The following is an 18,236-nucleotide window of genomic DNA, read 5'->3' as shown; positions in this document are numbered from 1 at the left end:
ACACATTGTTGTGTTTCTGATGCTCTGCACATTGTTGTGTTTCCGATGCTCTGCACATTGTTGTGTTTCGGATGCTCTGCACATTGTTGTGTTTCAGATGCTCTGCACATTGTTGTGTTTCAGATGCTCTGCACATTGTTGTGTTTCTGATGCTCTACACATTGTTGTGTTTCTGATGCTCTGCACATTGTTGTGTTTCCGATGCTCTGCACATTGTTGTGTTTCGGATGCTCTGCACATTGTTGTGTTTCTGATTCTCTACACATTGTTGTGTTTCTGATTCTCTACACATTGTTGTGTTTCCGATGCTCTACACATTGTTGTGTTTCCGATGCTCTACACATTGTTTTGTTTCTGATTCTCTACACATTGTTGTGTTTCTGATGCTCTACACATTGTTTTGTTTCTGATTCTCTACACATTGTTGTGTTTCTGATGCTCTACACATTGTTGTGTTTCCGATGCTCTACACATTGTTGTGTTTCTGATTCTCTACACATTGTTGTTTCCGATGCTCTACACATTGTTGTGTTTCCGATGCTCTACACATTGTTGTGTTTCTGTTGCTCTGCACATTGTTGTGTTTCTGTTGCTCTACACATTGTTTTGTTTCTGTTGCTCTACACATTGTTGTGTTTCTGTTGCTCTACACATTGTTGTGTTTCTGTTGCTCTACACATTGTTGTGTTTCTGTTGCTCTACACATTGTTTTGTTTCTGTTGCTCTACACATTGTTGTGTTTCTGTTGCTCTACACATTGTTGTGTTTCTGTTGCTCTACACATTGTTGTGTTTCTGTTGCTCTACACATTGTTGTGTTTCTGATGCTCTACACATTGTTGTGTTTCTGATGCTCTGCACATTGTTGTGTTTCTGTTGCTCTGCACATTGTTGTGTTTCTGATGCTCTACACATTGTTGTGTTTCTGATTCTTTACACATTGTTGTGTTTCTGTTGCTCTGCACATTGTTGTGTTTCTGATTCTCTACACATTGTTGTGTTTCTGTTGTTCTACACATTGTTGTGTTTCTGTTGCTCTGCACATTGTTGTGTTTCTGTTGCTCTGCACATTGTTGTGTTTCTGATTCTCTACACATTGTTGTGTTTCTGTTGCTCTGCACATTGTTGTGTTTCTGATTCTCTACACATTGTTGTGTTTCTGTTGCTCTACACATTGTTGTGTTTCTGTTGCTCTGCACATTGTTGTGTTTCTGATTCTCTACACATTGTTGTGTTTCTGTTGCTCTACACATTGTTGTGTTTCTGTTGCTCTACACATTGTTGTGTTTCTGTTGCTCTGCACATTGTTGTGTTTCTGATTCTCTACACATTGTTGTGTTTCTGTTGCTCTACACATTGTTGTGTTTCTGATTCTCTACACATTGTTGTGTTTCTGTTGCTCTACACATTGTTGTGTTTCTGTTGCTCTGCACATTGTTGTGTTTCTGATTCTCTACACATTGTTGTGTTTCTGATTCTCTACACATTGTTGTGTTTCTGTTGCTCTGCACATTGTTGTGTTTCTGATTCTCTACACATTGTTGTGTTTCTGTTGCTCTACACATTGTTGTGTTTCTGTTGCTCTGCACATTGTTGTGTTTCTGTTGCTCTGCACATTGTTGTGTTTCTGATTCTCTGCACATTGTTGTGTTTCTGTTGTTCTACACATTGTTGTGTTTCTGATGCTCTACACATTGTTGTGTTTCTGTTGCTCTGCACATTGTTGGGTTTCTGTTGCTCTACACATTGTTGGGTTTCTGTTGCTCTACACATTGTTTTGTTTCTGTTGCTCTACACATTGTTGGGTTTCTGTTGCTCTACACATTGTTGGGTTTCTGTTGCTCTACACATTGTTTTGTTTCTGTTGCTCTACACATTGTTTTGTTTCTGTTGTTCTACACATTGTTTTGTTTCCGATGCTCTACACATTGTTGTGTTTCTGTTGTTCTACACATTGTTTTGTTTCCGATGCTCTACACATTGTTTTGTTTCCGATGCTCTACACATTGTTGTGTTTCTGATGCTCTACACATTGTTTTGTTTCTGTTGCTCTACACATTGTTTTGTTTCTGTTGCTCTACACATTGTTTTGTTTCCGATGCTCTACACATTGTTGTGTTTCTGTTGCTCTACACATTGTTTTGTTTCTGTTGCTCTACACATTGTTTTGTTTCTGTTGTTCTGCACATTGTTGTGTTTCTGATTCTCTACACATTGTTGTGTTTCCGATGCTCTACACATTGTTGTGTTTCCGATGCTCTACACATTGTTTTGTTTCTGATTCTCTACACATTGTTGTGTTTCTGATGCTCTACACATTGTTGTGTTTCCGATGCTCTACACATTGTTTTGTTTCTGATTCTCTACACATTGTTGTGTTTCTGATGCTCTGCACATTGTTGTGTTTCCGATGCTCTGCACATTGTTGTGTTTCGGATGCTCTGCACATTGTTGTGTTTCAGATGCTCTGCACATTGTTGTGTTTCAGATGCTCTGCACATTGTTGTGTTTCTGATGCTCTACACATTGTTGTGTTTCTGATGCTCTGCACATTGTTGTGTTTCCGATGCTCTGCACATTGTTGTGTTTCGGATGCTCTGCACATTGTTGTGTTTCTGATTCTCTACACATTGTTGTGTTTCTGATTCTCTACACATTGTTGTGTTTCCGATGCTCTACACATTGTTGTGTTTCCGATGCTCTACACATTGTTTTGTTTCTGATTCTCTACACATTGTTGTGTTTCTGATGCTCTACACATTGTTTTGTTTCTGATTCTCTACACATTGTTGTGTTTCTGATGCTCTACACATTGTTGTGTTTCCGATGCTCTACACATTGTTGTGTTTCTGATTCTCTACACATTGTTGTTTCCGATGCTCTACACATTGTTGTGTTTCCGATGCTCTACACATTGTTTTGTTTCTGATTCTCTACACATTGTTGTGTTTCTGTTGCTCTGCACATTGTTTTGTTTCTGATTCTCTGCACATTGTTGTGTTTCTGATGCTCTGCACATTGTTGTGTTTCTGATGCTCTGCACATTGTTGTGTTTCTGATGCTCTGCACATTGTTGTGTTTCCGATGCTCTGCACATTGTTGTGTTTCTGATGCTCTGCACATTGTTGTGTTTCAGATGCTCTGCACATTGTTGTGTTTCTGATGCTCTGCACATTGTTGTGTTTCGGATGCTCTGCACATTGTTGTGTTTCAGATGCTCTGCACATTGTTGTGTTTCTGATGCTCTACACATTGTTGTGTTTCTGATGCTCTACACATTGTTGTGTTTCTGTTGCTCTACACATTGTTTTGTTTCTGTTGCTCTACACATTGTTGTGTTTCTGTTGCTCTACACATTGTTTTGTTTCTGATGCTCTACACATTGTTGTGTTTCTGATGCTCTACACATTGTTGTGTTTCTGATGCTCTACACATTGTTGTGTTTCTGATGTTCTGCACATTGTTGTGTTTCCGATGCTCTGCACATTGTTGTGTTTCTGATGCTCTGCACATTGTTGTGTTTCCGATGCTCTGCACATTGTTGTGTTTCTGTAGCTCTGCACATTGTTGTGTTTCCGATGCTCTGCACATTGTTGTGTTTCTGATGCTCTGCACATTGTTGTGTTTCCGATGCTCTGCACATTGTTGTGTTTCTGATGCTCTACACATTGTTGTGTTTCTGATGCTCTACACATTGTTGGGTTTCTGATGCTCTAAACATTGTTGTATTTCTGATGCTCTACACATTGTTGGGTTTCTGATGTTCTACACATTGTTGGGTTTCTGATGCTCTACACATTGTTGTTCAGGTAATTTCATTCCCTTTTATTAGTCACTCCTCTCACTTTATTTTTAACAATGTTTTTATACTTCTGTTCTGTAATTGTAGCTGTTCCCTGACGGTTTATGCTTTCTTTATTCGTTAACTTGGTCTGACCTTTACTCTCATCTCCTATTTCTTTTATCTTCAGACTTATGTTCTCTTCACCAGGTCCCTCCCCCCATCTAACTAGTTTAAAGTCCTATTCCCCGCCCTATTTATCCTCTCTGTTAGGACACTGGTCCCACTCTGGTTCAGGTGGAGCCCGTCCCAGTGGTACAGCTCCTTCCTGTCCCAGTAGTGGTCCCAGTGTCCCATGAAATGGACCCCCTCCTTCCCACACCAGTCTCTTAGCCACACATTCACCTTCCTAATCTGCCTATCCCTGGGCCAATTAGCACAGTGATCGGGTAGTAATCCTGAGATTACCACCTGTGAGGTCCTGTTTTTTTAAAATTTAGTTTCGAACTGCTGATATTCTCTTAGCAGAACCTCCTCCCTTTTCTTCCATTTGTCATTGGTCCCAACATGGACCACAACAACTGGATCCGCCCCCTCCCTTTCCAAGTTCCTCTCCGGTTGCTCTGAGATATCCTATACCCTTGCACCAGGTAGGCCCCACACCCTCCTGGATTCTCGGTCTCGAGTGCAGAGGACGCCATCTATCCCCCTGATTATAGAATCCCCTTGGACTACAACCTTTCGATTCTGACCCTCCCCCCCCTTGGACTGCCTCTTGCCCCACGGTGCCATGGTTAGCATTCTGGGCATCCTCCCTGCAGCCTACATCCTTATCCTCACAGATAACTAGTACATCGTACCTGTTGGACAGGACTAATGTCTGCGGAACCTCCTTCTCGACCTCCCCTTGGTTCCCCTTCCCCGGCTGACTGACAGTCACACTCTCCCCTTCCTGTGCTTTCCTCTGAGGTGTGACTGTACTCTGGAGAAAACTACCCAGAAATTCCTCCCCCTCCCTTATCTGTCGGAGTGTCTCTAACTCGCTCTCCAGCTCAATGACTCTGAGTCAGAGTGTCTCAAGCATTTACTGCAGCTGTGGTGACCTGGGACAGACTCGCTGTCCACAAACTCCCACATCCAGTCTGTCTCACGCTGTGCTGCCATTACTAGTTTGTATTTATTTATTGTTAGCAGTAATTTATCTCCAGAGCGAATAAAAACGCTTGCCGTCTAGTATTAATTATTTGATGGATAGATTGATGTCAAATTAATTTGTAATTACTTTGATCAATTCCTATTTATTTATTATTTATGTATACCAGATATTTATTTAATGCACTCCAGATCCCTTTAATGTTGGTATCCTCTACTTAGTTAATTTTATACCCTTAGATCTTATTAATTACCTTGTTATTTATTTATGTCTTTAGGCTCGATATTTAAAATTAGAATGTGTATAATAATTAAACACTTCACTTGCGTTCCTGAGGCTTTGCTCTCTGCTCAGACTGTGACCTCACTTCCTCAGGTTTCTCCTTGCATTTATTTTAATCTCTTACATAGAAACATAGAAAATAGGAGCAGGAGTAGGCCATTCGGCCCTTCGAACCTGCTCCGCCATTCAATATGATGATGGCTGATCCTCTATCTCAATACCATATTCCCGCTCTCTCTCCATACCCCTTGATGCCTTTTGTGTCCAGAAATCTATCTAGCTCCTTCTTAAATATATTCAGTGAATTGGCCTCCACAGCCTTCTGTGGTAGAGAATTCCACAGGTTCACCACCCTCTGAGTGAAGAAATTTTTCCTAATCTCAGTCCTAAATGTCCTTCCACGTATCCTGAGACTGTGACCCCTCGTTCTGGACCCCCCCAGCCAGGGGAAATATCCTTCCTGCATCCAGTCTGTCTAGCCCTGTCAGAATTTTATATGTTTCAATGAGATCCCCTCACATTCTTCTAATACAGGCCTAGTCGACCCAATCTCTCCTCATACGACAGTCCTGCCATCCCAGGGATCAGCCTGGTGAACCTTCGCTGCACTCCCTCTATGGCAAGTATATCCTTTCTTTGGTAAGGAGACCAAAACTGCACACGATACTACAGGTGTGGTCTCACCAAGGCCCTGTATAACTGCAGTAAGACGTCCTTGCTCCTATTTGCTCAAATCCTCTTGCAATGAAAACCAACATACCATTTGCCTTCCTAACTGCTTGCTGCACCTGCATGTTCGCTTTCAGTGACTGGTGTACAAGGACACCCAGGTCCCTTTGTATATCAACATTTCCCAATCTATCACCATTTAAATAATACTCTGCCTTTCTGTTTTCCTTCCGAAGTGGATAACTTCACATTTATCCACGTTATACTGCATCTGCCATGTATTTGCCCACTCACTCAACTTGTCTAAATCACCTTGAAGCCTCTTTACATCCTCCTCACAACTCACAATCCCACCTAGTTTTGTGTCATCAGCAAACTTGGAAATATTACATTTGGTTCCCTCATCCAAATCATTGATATATATTGTGAATAGCTGGGGCCCAAGCACTGATCCCTGTGGTACCCCACTAGTCACTGCCTGCCACCCCGAAAAAGACCCATTTATTTCTACTCTCTGTTTCCTGTCTGTTAACCAATTCTCAATCCATGCCAGTATATTCCCCCCAATCCCATGTGCTTTAATTTTACACACTAACCTCTTATGTGGGACTTTATCAAAAGCCTTCTGAAAATCCAAATAAACCACGTCCACTGGTTCTCCCTTATCTATTCTACCAGTTACATCCTCAAAAACTCCAGTAGGTTTGGCAAACATGATTTCCCTTTCATAAATCCATGTTGACTTTGTCTAAACCTGTTGATATTTTCTAAGTGTCCTGTTATCACATCCTTTATAATAGACTCGAGCATTTTCCCTACTACTGATGTTAGGCTAACCGGTCTGTAGTTCCCTGTTTTTTCTCTCCCTCCTTTTTTAAATATGGGGTTACATTTGCCACCCTCCAATCTGCAGGAACTGTTCCATAATCTATAGAATTTTGGAAGATGACAACTAATGCATCCACTATTTCCATGGCTACCTCTTTCAGTACTCTGGGATGCAGATTATTAGGCCCTGGGGATTTATCGGCTTTCAATCCCATTGATTTCTCCAGCACTATTTTTTTACTAATTTCCTTTAATTCCTCCTTCTCACGAGTCCCTTGGTTCCCTAGCATTTTTGGGAAGTTATTTGTGTCCTCTTCCGTGAAGACAGAATCAAAGTATTTGTTTAATTGCTCTGCCATTTCCCCTGTTCCCCATTATAAATTCTCCCGTTTCTGACTGTAAGGGACCTACATTTGTCTTTACTAATCTTTTTCTTTTTATGTACTTGTAGAAGCTTTTACAGTCCATTTTTATGTTCCTTGCAATTTTACTCTCATACTCTATTTTTCACCTCTTAATCAATCTCTTGGTCCTTTTTTGCTGAATTCTAAACTGCTCCCAATCCTCAGGTTTGCTACTTTTTCTGGCAACTTTATATGACTCCTCTTTGGATCTAATACTACCCTTAATTTCTTTTGTTAGCCATGGATTGGCCGCTTTTCCTTTTGTGTTTTTGCGCCAGAAAGGAATGTATAATTGTTGCAATTCATGCATTCATTCCTTAAATGTTACCCATTGCCTATCCACCGTTATGCCTTTTAATGAAGCTTCCCAATCTGTCACAGCCAACTCTCTCCTCATACCTTCGTAGTTTCCTTTGTTTAGATTTAGGACCCTAGTTTCGGATTGGACTACTTCACTTTCCATCTTAATGAAGAATTCTATCATGTTATGGTCACTCTTCCCTAAAAGACCCCGCACAACAAAATTATTAATTCACCCCTTCTCATTGCACATTGCCCAATCTAGGATAGCCTGTTCCCTGGTTGACTCCTCAATGTACTGGTCTAAAAAACCATCTCGTACACACTCCAGGAATTCATCCTCCACAGTATTATTGCTAATTTGGTTTGGCCAGTCTATATGTAGATTAAAGTCACCCATGATTACTGTAGTACCCTTGTTACATGCATCTCTAATTTCCTGTTTGATGCCGTCCCCTACATTACCACTACTGTTTGGAGGCCAATAGACAACTCCCACCAGTGTTTTCTGCCCCTTGGATCTTCTTAACTCCACCCAGACTGATTCTCTTTATACACCTCTCCCGCTCTCCTTATACTCCAGGTTCCCCCACTCTCCTTATACTCCAGGTTCTCCCGCTCTCCTTATACTCCAGGTTCTCCCACTCTCCATATACTCCGGGTTCTCCCGCTCTCTTTATACTCCGGGTTCTCCCACTCTCCTTATACTCCGGGTTCTCCCGCTCTCCTTATACTCCGGGTTCTCCCACTCTCCTTATACTCTGGGTTCTCCCACTCCGCTATACTCCAGGTTCTCCCACTCTCCTTATACTCCAGGTTCTCCCACGCTCCTTATACTCCAGGTTCTCCCACTCTCCTTATACTCCAGGTTCTCCCACTCTCCTTATACTCCGGGTTTTCACATAGAATCATAGAAGTTTACAACATGGAAACAGGCCCTTCGGCCCAACATGTCCATGTCACCCACTTTATACCACTAAGCTAGTCCCAGTTGCCTGCACTTGGCCCATATCCCTCTATACCCATCTTACCCATGTAACTGTCCAAATGCTTTTTAAAAGACAAAATTGTATCCGCCTCTATTACTGCCTCTGGCAGCTCGTTCCAGACACTCACCACCCTTTGAGTGAAAAAATTGTCCCTCTGGACCCTTTTGTATCTCTCCCCTCTCACCTTAAATCTATGCCCCCTCGTTATAGACTCCCCTACCTTTGGGAAAAGATTTTGACTATCTACCTTATCTATGCCCCTCATTATTTTATAGACTTCTATAAGATCACCCCTTAACCTCCTACTCTCCAGGGAAAAAAGTCTCAGTCTATCCAACCTCTCCCTATAAGTCAAACCATCAAGTCCCGGTAGCATCCTAGTAAATCTTTTCTGCACTCTTTCTAGTTTAATAATATCCTTTCTATAATAGGGTGACCAGAACTGTACACAGTATTCCAAGTGTGGCCTTACTAATGTCTTGTACAACTTCAACAAGACATCCCAACTCCTGTATTCAATGTTCTGACCAATGAAACCAAGCATGCTGAATGCCTTCTTCACCACTCTATCCACCTGTGACTCCACTTTCAAGGAGCTATGAACCTGTAATCCTAGATCTCTCTGTTCTATAACTCTCCCCAACGCCCTACCATTAACGGAGTAGGTCCTGGCCCGATTCGATCTACCAAAATGCATCACCTCACATTTATCTAAATTAAACTCCATCTGCCATTCATCCGCCCACTGGCCCAATTTATCAAGATCCCATTGCAATCCTAGATAACCTTCTTCACTGTCCACAATGCCACCAATCTTGGTGTCATCTGCAAACTTACTAACCATGCCTCCTAAATTCTCATCCAAATCATTAATATAAATAACAAATAACAGCGGACCCAGCACCAATCCCTGAGGCACACTGCTGGTCACAGGCCTCCAGTTTGAAAAACAACTCTCTACAACCACCCTCTGTCTTCTGTCGTCAATCCAATTTTGTATCCAATTGGCTACCTCACCTTGGATCCCATGAGATTTAACCTTATATAACAACCTACCATGCGGTACCTTGTCAAAGGCTTTGCTGAAGTCCATGTAGACCACGTCTACTGCACAGCCCTCATCTATCTTCTTGGTTACCCCTTCAAAAAACTCAATCAAATTTGTGAGACATGATTTTCCTCTCACAAAACCATGCTGACTGTTCCTAATCAGTCCCTGCCTCTCCAAATGCCTGTAGATCCTGTCTCTCAGAATACCCTCTCACAACTTACCCACTACAGATGTCAGGCTCACCGGTCTGTAGTTCCCAGGATTTTCCCTGCCGCCCTTCTTAAACAAAGGCACAACATTTGCTACCCTCCAATCTTCAGGCACCTCACCTGTAGCTGTCGATGATTCAAATATCTCTGCTGGGGGACCCGCAATTTCCTCCCTAACCTCCCATAACGTCCTGGGATACATTTCATCAGGTCCCGGAGATTTATCTACCTTGATGCGCGTTAAGACTTCCAGCACCTCCCTCTCTGTAATATGTACACTCCTCAAGACATCACTATTTATTTCCCCAAGTTCCCTAACATCCATGCCTTTCTCAACCGTAAATACCGATGCGAAATATTAATTTAGGATCTCACCCATCTCTTATGGTTCCGCACATAGATGACCTTGTTGATCCTTAAGAAGCCCTACTCTCTCCCTAGTTACTCTTTTGCCCTTTATGTATTTGTAGAAGCTCTTTGGATTCACCTTTGCCTTATCTGCCAAAGCAATCTCATGTCCCCTTTTTGCCCTCCTGATTTCTCTCTTAACTCTACTCCGGCAATCACTATACTCTTCAAGGGATCCACTTGATCCCAGCTGCCTATGCATGTCATATGCCTCCTTCTTCTTTCTGACTAGGGCCTCAATCTCCCGAGTCATCCAAGGTTCCCTACTTCTACCAGCCTAGCCCTTCACTTTATAAGGAATGTGCGAACCCTGGTTAACACACTTTTGAAGGCCTCCCACTTACCAGACGTCCCTTTGCCTGCCAACAGACTCTCCCAATCAACTTCTGAAAGTTCCTGTCTAATACCATCAAAATTGGCCTTTCCCCAATTTAGAATTTTAACTTTTGGGCCAGACCTATCATTCTCCATAGCTATCTTAAAACTAATGGAATTATGATCACTGGTCCTAAAGTGATGCCTCACTAACACTTCTGTCACCTGCCCTTCCTTATTTCCCAAGAGGAGGTCAAGTTTTGCCCCCTCTCTAGTCGGGCCATCGCCATACTGAATGAATACCACATGCTTCTTATACTCCAGGTTCTCCCACTCTCCTTATACTCCAGGTTCACCCACGCTCCATATACTCTGGGATCTCCCCTTATGTTCCAGTTTCTCACTTTACACTCCTGGTTCTCCTGCTCCCTTTATACTCCCACTCTCCTTATACTCCCAGTTCGCCCACTCTCCTTACGCTCCCATTTCTCCCACTCTCCTTATACTCCAGGTTCTCCCACTCTCCTTGTACTCCAGGTTCTCCCACTCTCCTTATACTCCAGCTTCTCCCATGCTCCTTATACACCAGGTTCTTCCACTCCCCATATACTCTGGGTTCTCCCCTTATGTTCCAGTTTCTTCCTTTACAGTCCTGGTTCTCCTGCTTCCTTCATACTCCCGGTTCTCCTTGTACAAAATGCTGGCTTCGCCAGCGACGCCCACATCCAATGAACGAATAAAAAAAAACTCCAGGTTCTCCCGCTCTCCTTATTCTAAATCTTCATTTTAGAAAGGCATGGGTTGATCAAGGACAGTCAGCAAGGATTTGCTAAAGGAAGGTTGTGTCTGACTAGCTTGATTGAATTTTTTGAGGGTGTAACAAGGAGGGTCGATGAGGGTAGTGCGTTTGATGTTGTCTACATGTATTTTAGCAAGGCTTTTGACAAGGTCCCACATGGCAGACTGGTCAAAAAAGTAAAGGCCCATGGGATCCAAGGGAATGTGGCTAGTTTGATCCAAAATTGGCTCAGTGGCAGGAAGCAAAGGGTAATGGTTGACGGGTGTTTTTGCGATTGGAAGGCTGTTTCCAGTGAGGTCCCTTGCTTTTTGTGAGATATATTAATGATTTGGACTTAAATGTAGGGGGCATGATTAAGAAGTTTGCAGATGATACAAAAATTGTCCGTGCGGTTGATAGTGAGGAGGAAAGCTGTAGACTGCAGGAAGATATCAATGGACTGGTCAGGTGGGCAGAAAAGTGGCAAATGGAATTCAATCCGGAGAAGTGTGAGGTAATGCATTTGGGGAGGGCAAACAAGGCAAGGGAATACACAATAAATGGGAGGATACTGAGAGGTGTAGAGGAAGTGAGGGACCTTGGAGTACATGTCCACAGATCCCTGAAGGTAGCAGGACAGGTAGATAAGGTGGTTAAGATGGCATAGGGGATACTTTCCTTTATTCGCCAAGGCATAGAATATAAGAGCAGGGAGGTTATGCTAGAACTGTATAAAACACTAGTTAGGCCACAGCTTGAGTACTGTGTACAGTTCTGGTCACCACATTACAGGAAAGATGTGATTGCACTAGAGAGGGTGCAGAGGAGATTTACGAGGATGCTGCCAGGACTGGAGAAATTTAGCTCTCTTTACACTCCCGGTTCTCCCGCTCTCCTTGTACTCCCGCTCTCCTTGTACTCCCGGTTCTCCCGCTCTCCTTGTACTCCCGCTCTCCTTGTACTCCCGGTTCTCCCGCTTGCTTTATACTCCCGACTCTTCTCTCCTATTCGCTCCCCGGGGCTGTCTGGAGTGGGGCTCGATCCCAGAACCACTCGATTTCGAGGCCGGAAGGTTACCCCTGAGCCAAACTCCTGCACAAATTGACCCAAACTTCTCCTCTGGTTAGAAAAGAAGTTTTTCATGATCTCCAAGATTAACATTTCTGTTGAGCTGTAAAATGAGACTGAAACTCTTGGTTAATAGGTAAATATTATAACTAGGAATAACTAACATGAAGAGACTAGAATTATTTTTATGCACGAGTTGTTCTGATCTGGAATGCGCTGCCTGAAAGGGCGGTGGAAGCAGATTCAATAATAACTTTGAAAAGGGAATTGGATAAATACTTGAAGGGAAAAACATTACAGGGCTATGGGGAAAGAGCAGGGGAGTGGGACTAATTGGATAGCTCTTTCAAAGAGCCGGCACAGGCACGATGGGCCGAATGGCCCCCTTCTGTGCTGTATGATTCTATGACTCTTAGAGCAAGGGCATATTCCAACCTGTAGTTTACTGAAATGCAAATGTGGTCTTGTTCCTCTCAGGGGAAAGAAACCTGTTTCTGTTCTTTCTTTTTGCAGCCCACCATTGGTTGCTGAGGGATTCTTGCAACTTGTGTCCGCTGAGTCCAAGAATGGAGAGGTTATGAGAATAACAAAGGGAAAAGGAATTGACTATCACAACTACTCAAAACACCACCTGTGACCCAGAATATCTGCAGCCTCCAAACCAACACCCGCAGCACCAACACCCGGAGCACCAACACCCGGAGCACCAACACCGGGAGCACCAACACCCGGAGCACCAACACCGGGAGCACCAACACCCGGAGCACCAACACCCGGAGCACCAACACCGGGAGCACCAACACCGGGAGCACCAAGACCCGGAGCACCAAGACCCGGAGCACCGACACCGGGAGCACCAAGACCGGGAGCACCGACACCCGGAGCACCAAGACCCGGAGCACCAACACACGGTGCACCAACACCGGGAGCACCAACACCGGGAGCACCAAGACCCGGAGCACCGACACCGGGAGCACCGAGACCGGGAGCACCAACACCCGGAGCACCAACACACGGAGCACCGAGACCCGGAGCACCGACACCCTGAGCACCGACACCCTGAGCACTGATTATTTGGTTTTCTAAAATGGGAAACGCTCGTGGGAAAGGGTTTTTTTGTTTATTTACTGGGAGCAGAATTCATAATTACATGTTAAAGCGAAGCCATTTGGCCTATCGCACGAGTCATGTGATCCTCAGGAGGTTTGATGCCTGCGCTGAGCACCCTCCATCACAAAGTGGTTTTAGTGGCGGAGCCTCCGCTCTCGTTGTTGCCGCTGTTCTTATGTTTGGGCAGTCATGTCTCTTTCTGATTTGTCGTCTTCTCCTGTTTCAGTTCAGACCTCGGCAGTTTTCTATCCCTCTCTCCCCTGACCTGCTTCCCACTGCCTCCAATCTAAAAACATCCTTTGTTTCTTTAATGTCTTTGATTTCTTTTACGCTGCTTCCCATTGTTTGATGTAACAGTTCGCAGCCGCTGAACAAACTTCTGTTTTTTGTATTCGTTCATGGGATGTGGGCGTCGCTGGCGAGGCCGGCATTTATGGCCCATCCCTAATTGCCCTCGAGAAGGTGGTGGTGAGCCGCCTTCTTGAACCGCTGCAGTCCATGTGGTGAAGGTTCTCCCACAGTGCTGTTAGGAAGGGAGTTCCAGGATTTTGACCCAGCGACGATGAAGGAACGGCCGATATATTTCCAAGTCGGGATGGTGTGTGACTTGGAGGGGAACGTGCAGGTGGTGTTGTTCCCATGTGCCTGCTGCTCTTGTCCTTCTAGGGGGTAGAGGTCGCGGGTTTGGGAGGTGCTGTTGAAGAAGCCTTGGCGAGTTGCTACAGTTCATTCTTCATGCGTTTTTGCTTCTCCCTTTTGTTCTGATTCTATATCAATGTTTGTTCATTTTTCAGTTCTCCACAGATACGGACTGACCTGCTGTGTGTTTCCAGCAGTTTTCTTTATTTTTTGAGCCTTTCCTCATAACTATAACCTTTTATTCATTGTATAATTTTAGAGAATCTTCACTGTCGCCACTCCATGCCTCTAATATCCTTCGAATAATGGGCCACCCACACTGGACTCATCTCTCCAACTGTGGTCTTGTATCAATTTAACATCACTTGTGGCAATCTGATCCATGGCCCTCAATTTAAACCAAAAACAGAATCTGCTGGAAACATTCACAGGCCAGGCAGGATCTGTGGAGAGGACAGATGTGCGGACACTTTGATAAAACATTAACTCCCCTCTTCACTTCTCCCCCCTCCCCCTCTTGTCTCTCCCCCCTCCCTCTCTCCTCTCTGCCCCCTCCCTCTCTCCTCTCTCCCCCCTTCACTCCCTTCTCTTCCACTGTCACCCTCTTTCTCCGCTCTGCCCCCTCTCTCCTCTCTACCCCCTCTCTCCTTTCTCCCCCTTCCACCTCACTCCTCTCTCACCCCCTCTCTCCTCACTCCTCTCTCTCCCTTCTCTCTGCCCTTTCTCCCTCTCTCCCCTTTCTCCCTTCTCTCTCCCCTTTCTCTCTCCTCTCTCCCCCCTTGCTCCCCCTTCTCTCTCCTCATGCTTGCCCCTCTCTGTCCCCCCTATATATCCCATTGTACGTAGTCTCACTATATAGGAACATAGGAACAGGAGTAGGCCATTCAGCCCCTCGTGCCTGCTCCGCCATTTGATAAGATCATGGCTGATCTGTGATCTAACTCCATATACCTGCCTTTGGCCCATATCCCTTAATACCTTTGGTTGCCAAAAAGCTATCGATCTCAGATATAAATTTAGCAATTGAGCTAGTATCAATTGCCGTTTGCGGAAGAGAGTTCCAAACTTCTACCACCCTTTGTGTGTAGAAATGTTTTCTAATCTCGCTCCTGAAAGGTCTGGCTCTAATTTTTAGACTGTGCCCCCTACTCCTAGAATCCCCAACCAGCGGAAATAGTTTCTCTCTATCCACCCTATCCGTTCCCCTTAATATCTTATAAACTTCGATCAGATCACCCCTTAACCTTCGAAACTCGAGAGAATACAATCCCAATTTGTGTAATCTCTCCTCGTAACTTAACCCTTGAAGTCCGGGTATCATTCTAGTAAACCTACGCTGCACTCCCTCCAAGGCCAATATGTCCTTCCGAAGGTGCGGTGCCCAGAACTGCTCACAGTACTCCAGGTGCGGTCTAACCAGGGTTTTGTATAGCTGCAGCATAACTTCTGCCCCCTTGTACTCTTGTCCTCTAGATATAAAGGCCAGAATTCCATTAGCCTTATTGATTATTTTTTGCACCTGTTCATGACATTTCAATGATCTATGTACCTGAACCCCTAAGTCCCTTTGAACATCCACTGTTTTTAACTTTTTACCATTTAGAAAGTAATATATCCCATTGTACATTGTCTCTCTAAATCCCATTGTACATAGTCTCACTATATATCCCATTTTACATAGACTCACTATATATCCCATGGTATATTGTCTCTCTATCCCATGGTACATTGGGCCCGATTTTAGCAGGGCTGCGGGTTCTCGGCGGATGGGCAAGCGGGCGCGTGGGTAACGCGCCCGGTGAAATTAGTGGGTTTCCCGCGCGATCGTAGCAGGCAAACCGCTAATTGGATCCACTTACCTGCTCCTCCAGGTTCCCCGCTGCTGATCTGTGCACCGGGCGGGCTGCACATGCGCAGTAAGATCTGTCAGCTGGAGGCGCTTTATTTAAAGGGGCAGTCCTCCACTGACAGATGCTGCAACCAATAGCAAAGATGGCTGCATGGAGCAGCCCAGGGGGAAGGCTGCTCCCAGTTTAATGATGCCTCACCCCAGGTATCAATACATGGGGTGAGGAGGAGGGGGAGGACAGAGATCTTCCACCCGGCGGGCGGGAGGAAGCGGCCTGCCTCCGCCACCAGGAAGGCCTGGCTCGAGGTGGCAGAGGGGGTCACCTGCGCCACCAACATATCGCCCACCTGCATACAGTGCAGGAGGCGGTCCAATGACCTCAGTCGGTCAGCCACAGTGAGTACACGTAGTCTTTCCCCTACACTCCGTCTGCCACATCACTGCCCCCACCCCACATCTCCTTCAGCACTGCCAACACTACTCTGTCACATCACCCCTCATACCCACTCAAACCCCATCCTCATCTTACCTGCACCTACTCACCTCGCCAGTACTCATCCCGCCACTACCACTCAACCCAATCCTCATACAATCTCATGGCTCCATCTCATACTCACCCTCTCATGCATCTCTCTCACGGCCAGCCTCACTCAACCTGCCACCACCTGTGCTGCAGCCACAGGGCATGCATCACATATGTGCAGTAGGCAAACGTGTCGTGAGCATGAAGGGGATGCACAGGGTGTTTGAGGGTTTGTCATGGTTGTTACTTATATTGAATTTCAGAACAACTCACATCACACATTATATTGGCACCACTACTGCCATGTCTTCGCGAATCCTGTCCGGTTTGTGCAATAATGCCCGCTCCTGGGTATCACTATGAGGACCCACCACTGATGCCACCCATTGTGTCACTGCAGAGTGGGTGTAGGTGTATTTGCAGGGCTCTTCTGCGTAGACGACTGAGAGACATCGGCGATGTCCCCGGTTGCACCCTGGAAGGCTGCGGAGGAGAAGTTCGGGAGGGCAGTGGTGACTTTGACAGCGACAGATAGGAAGATGGTGCTCGGGCCAGCCAGGAGCAGCTCGGCATGAAAGAGGCTGCAGATGTCCACGGCTACATGTCGAGTGACTCTGAGCCTCCGTGTGCACTGCTGCTCAGAGAGGTCCAGGAGGCTGAGCCTCGGTCTGTGGACCCTGTGGCGAGGGTAGTGCCCTCTGCGACGCATCTCTCTCTGCGGTAGCCCTCCCTCCTGCTGTACAGGTGGATGTGTCACAGCACTGTGTTGTGGAGCTCCACGTGTCAGAGGTGGACGGCGTGGCTGGTGAAGCTGTTTGCCCTCCGAGGAGGTCATGACTGCAGCTACGGCGGCCCCCATCCGGAAGATGGATATCTGAGGGGGTCCGCAAGGTAGGTACATGTCTCCGGACCCCGGGGTAAGTGTGCAGGTTGGTGACTTTGACCGTCAGGAGGAGGGTGGTGGAGGCCAAACTTTGTCCCAAGTGACAGAGTGGCCTCCTGCAATGGGTGAGGGTCTCCCACCCACACCTGTCAAATGGACCTTTGCAGCTGCCACAGGCTGACAGCTGCAACACGTCCATTCGAGCTGGGAGTGTTTCCCCCAGTGTGGGAAACAGTCCCATGTTGTTCCAAAATCCCACATAGTCCCTTAATCAGGTCATTTAATGACCTGAAATACCTAACTCAATATTGTCAAGTGGCATCCCGCTGGCTTTAATTGCCTGCGGGATTCCCACCAGTGGGGGCTGCGCGCGCACGCCGGCGCGTCAGCGGGGAACCTGGAAGTGGGCGGGATCGAGGCGAGATCTGGTCCCGCTCCTGGATTTCCCGATTTTCTGGGCCCCCCCGCCGAGAACGCACCTGATAGCGGGTAGTAAAATCGAGACCATTGTCTCTATATCCCATGGTACACTCTCTCTCTATCCCATGGTACATTGTCTCTCTCTATCCCATGGTACATTGTCTCTCTCTATCCCATGGTACATTGTCTCTCTCTATCCCATGGTACATTGTCTCTCTCTATCCCATGGTACATTGTCTCTCTCTATCCCATGGTACATTGTCTCTCTCTATCCCATGGTACATTGTCTCTCTCTATCCCATGGTACATTGTCTCTCTCTATCCCATGGTACATTGTCTCTCTCTATCCCATGGTACATTGTCTCTCTCTATCCCATGGTACATTGTCTCTCTCTATCCCATGGTACATTGTCTCTCTCTATCCCATGGTACATTGTCTCACTATATATCCCATGGTACATTGTCTCTCTCTATCCCATGATGTGGGATAGAGAGACAATTTTTCCAACAACGTTCACCTGAGGAAGGAGGAAGCCTCCGAAAGCTTGTGAATTTAAAATAAAATTGCTGGACTATAA

At 45.6% G+C, this 18,236-nt stretch overlaps 1 protein-coding gene across 2 annotated transcripts in view; it reads left to right on the top strand.

The window, feature by feature from the left end:
* LOC137332244 (15-hydroxyprostaglandin dehydrogenase [NAD(+)]-like) overlaps positions 1 to 18,236 on the top strand; it is a 142,160-nt gene extending 123,924 nt beyond the window's left edge. Inside the window, exon 8 of one of the 2 annotated variants that reach the window (XM_067995936.1) lies at positions 12,748 to 18,236. In XM_067995936.1, coding sequence (XP_067852037.1) covers positions 12,748 to 12,871 — 124 coding nt within the window. In that variant the 3' untranslated portion in view covers positions 12,872 to 18,236. The remainder of the gene's footprint in view (positions 1 to 12,747) is intronic. The other variant, XM_067995937.1, reaches the window with a different exon arrangement.

Source organism: Heptranchias perlo, chromosome 14, assembly GCF_035084215.1.
Source record: "Heptranchias perlo isolate sHepPer1 chromosome 14, sHepPer1.hap1, whole genome shotgun sequence".
Classification (NCBI taxonomy): Eukaryota; Metazoa; Chordata; class Chondrichthyes; order Hexanchiformes; family Hexanchidae; genus Heptranchias; species Heptranchias perlo.
This window is presented reverse-complemented; position numbering and strand designations above follow the sequence as displayed.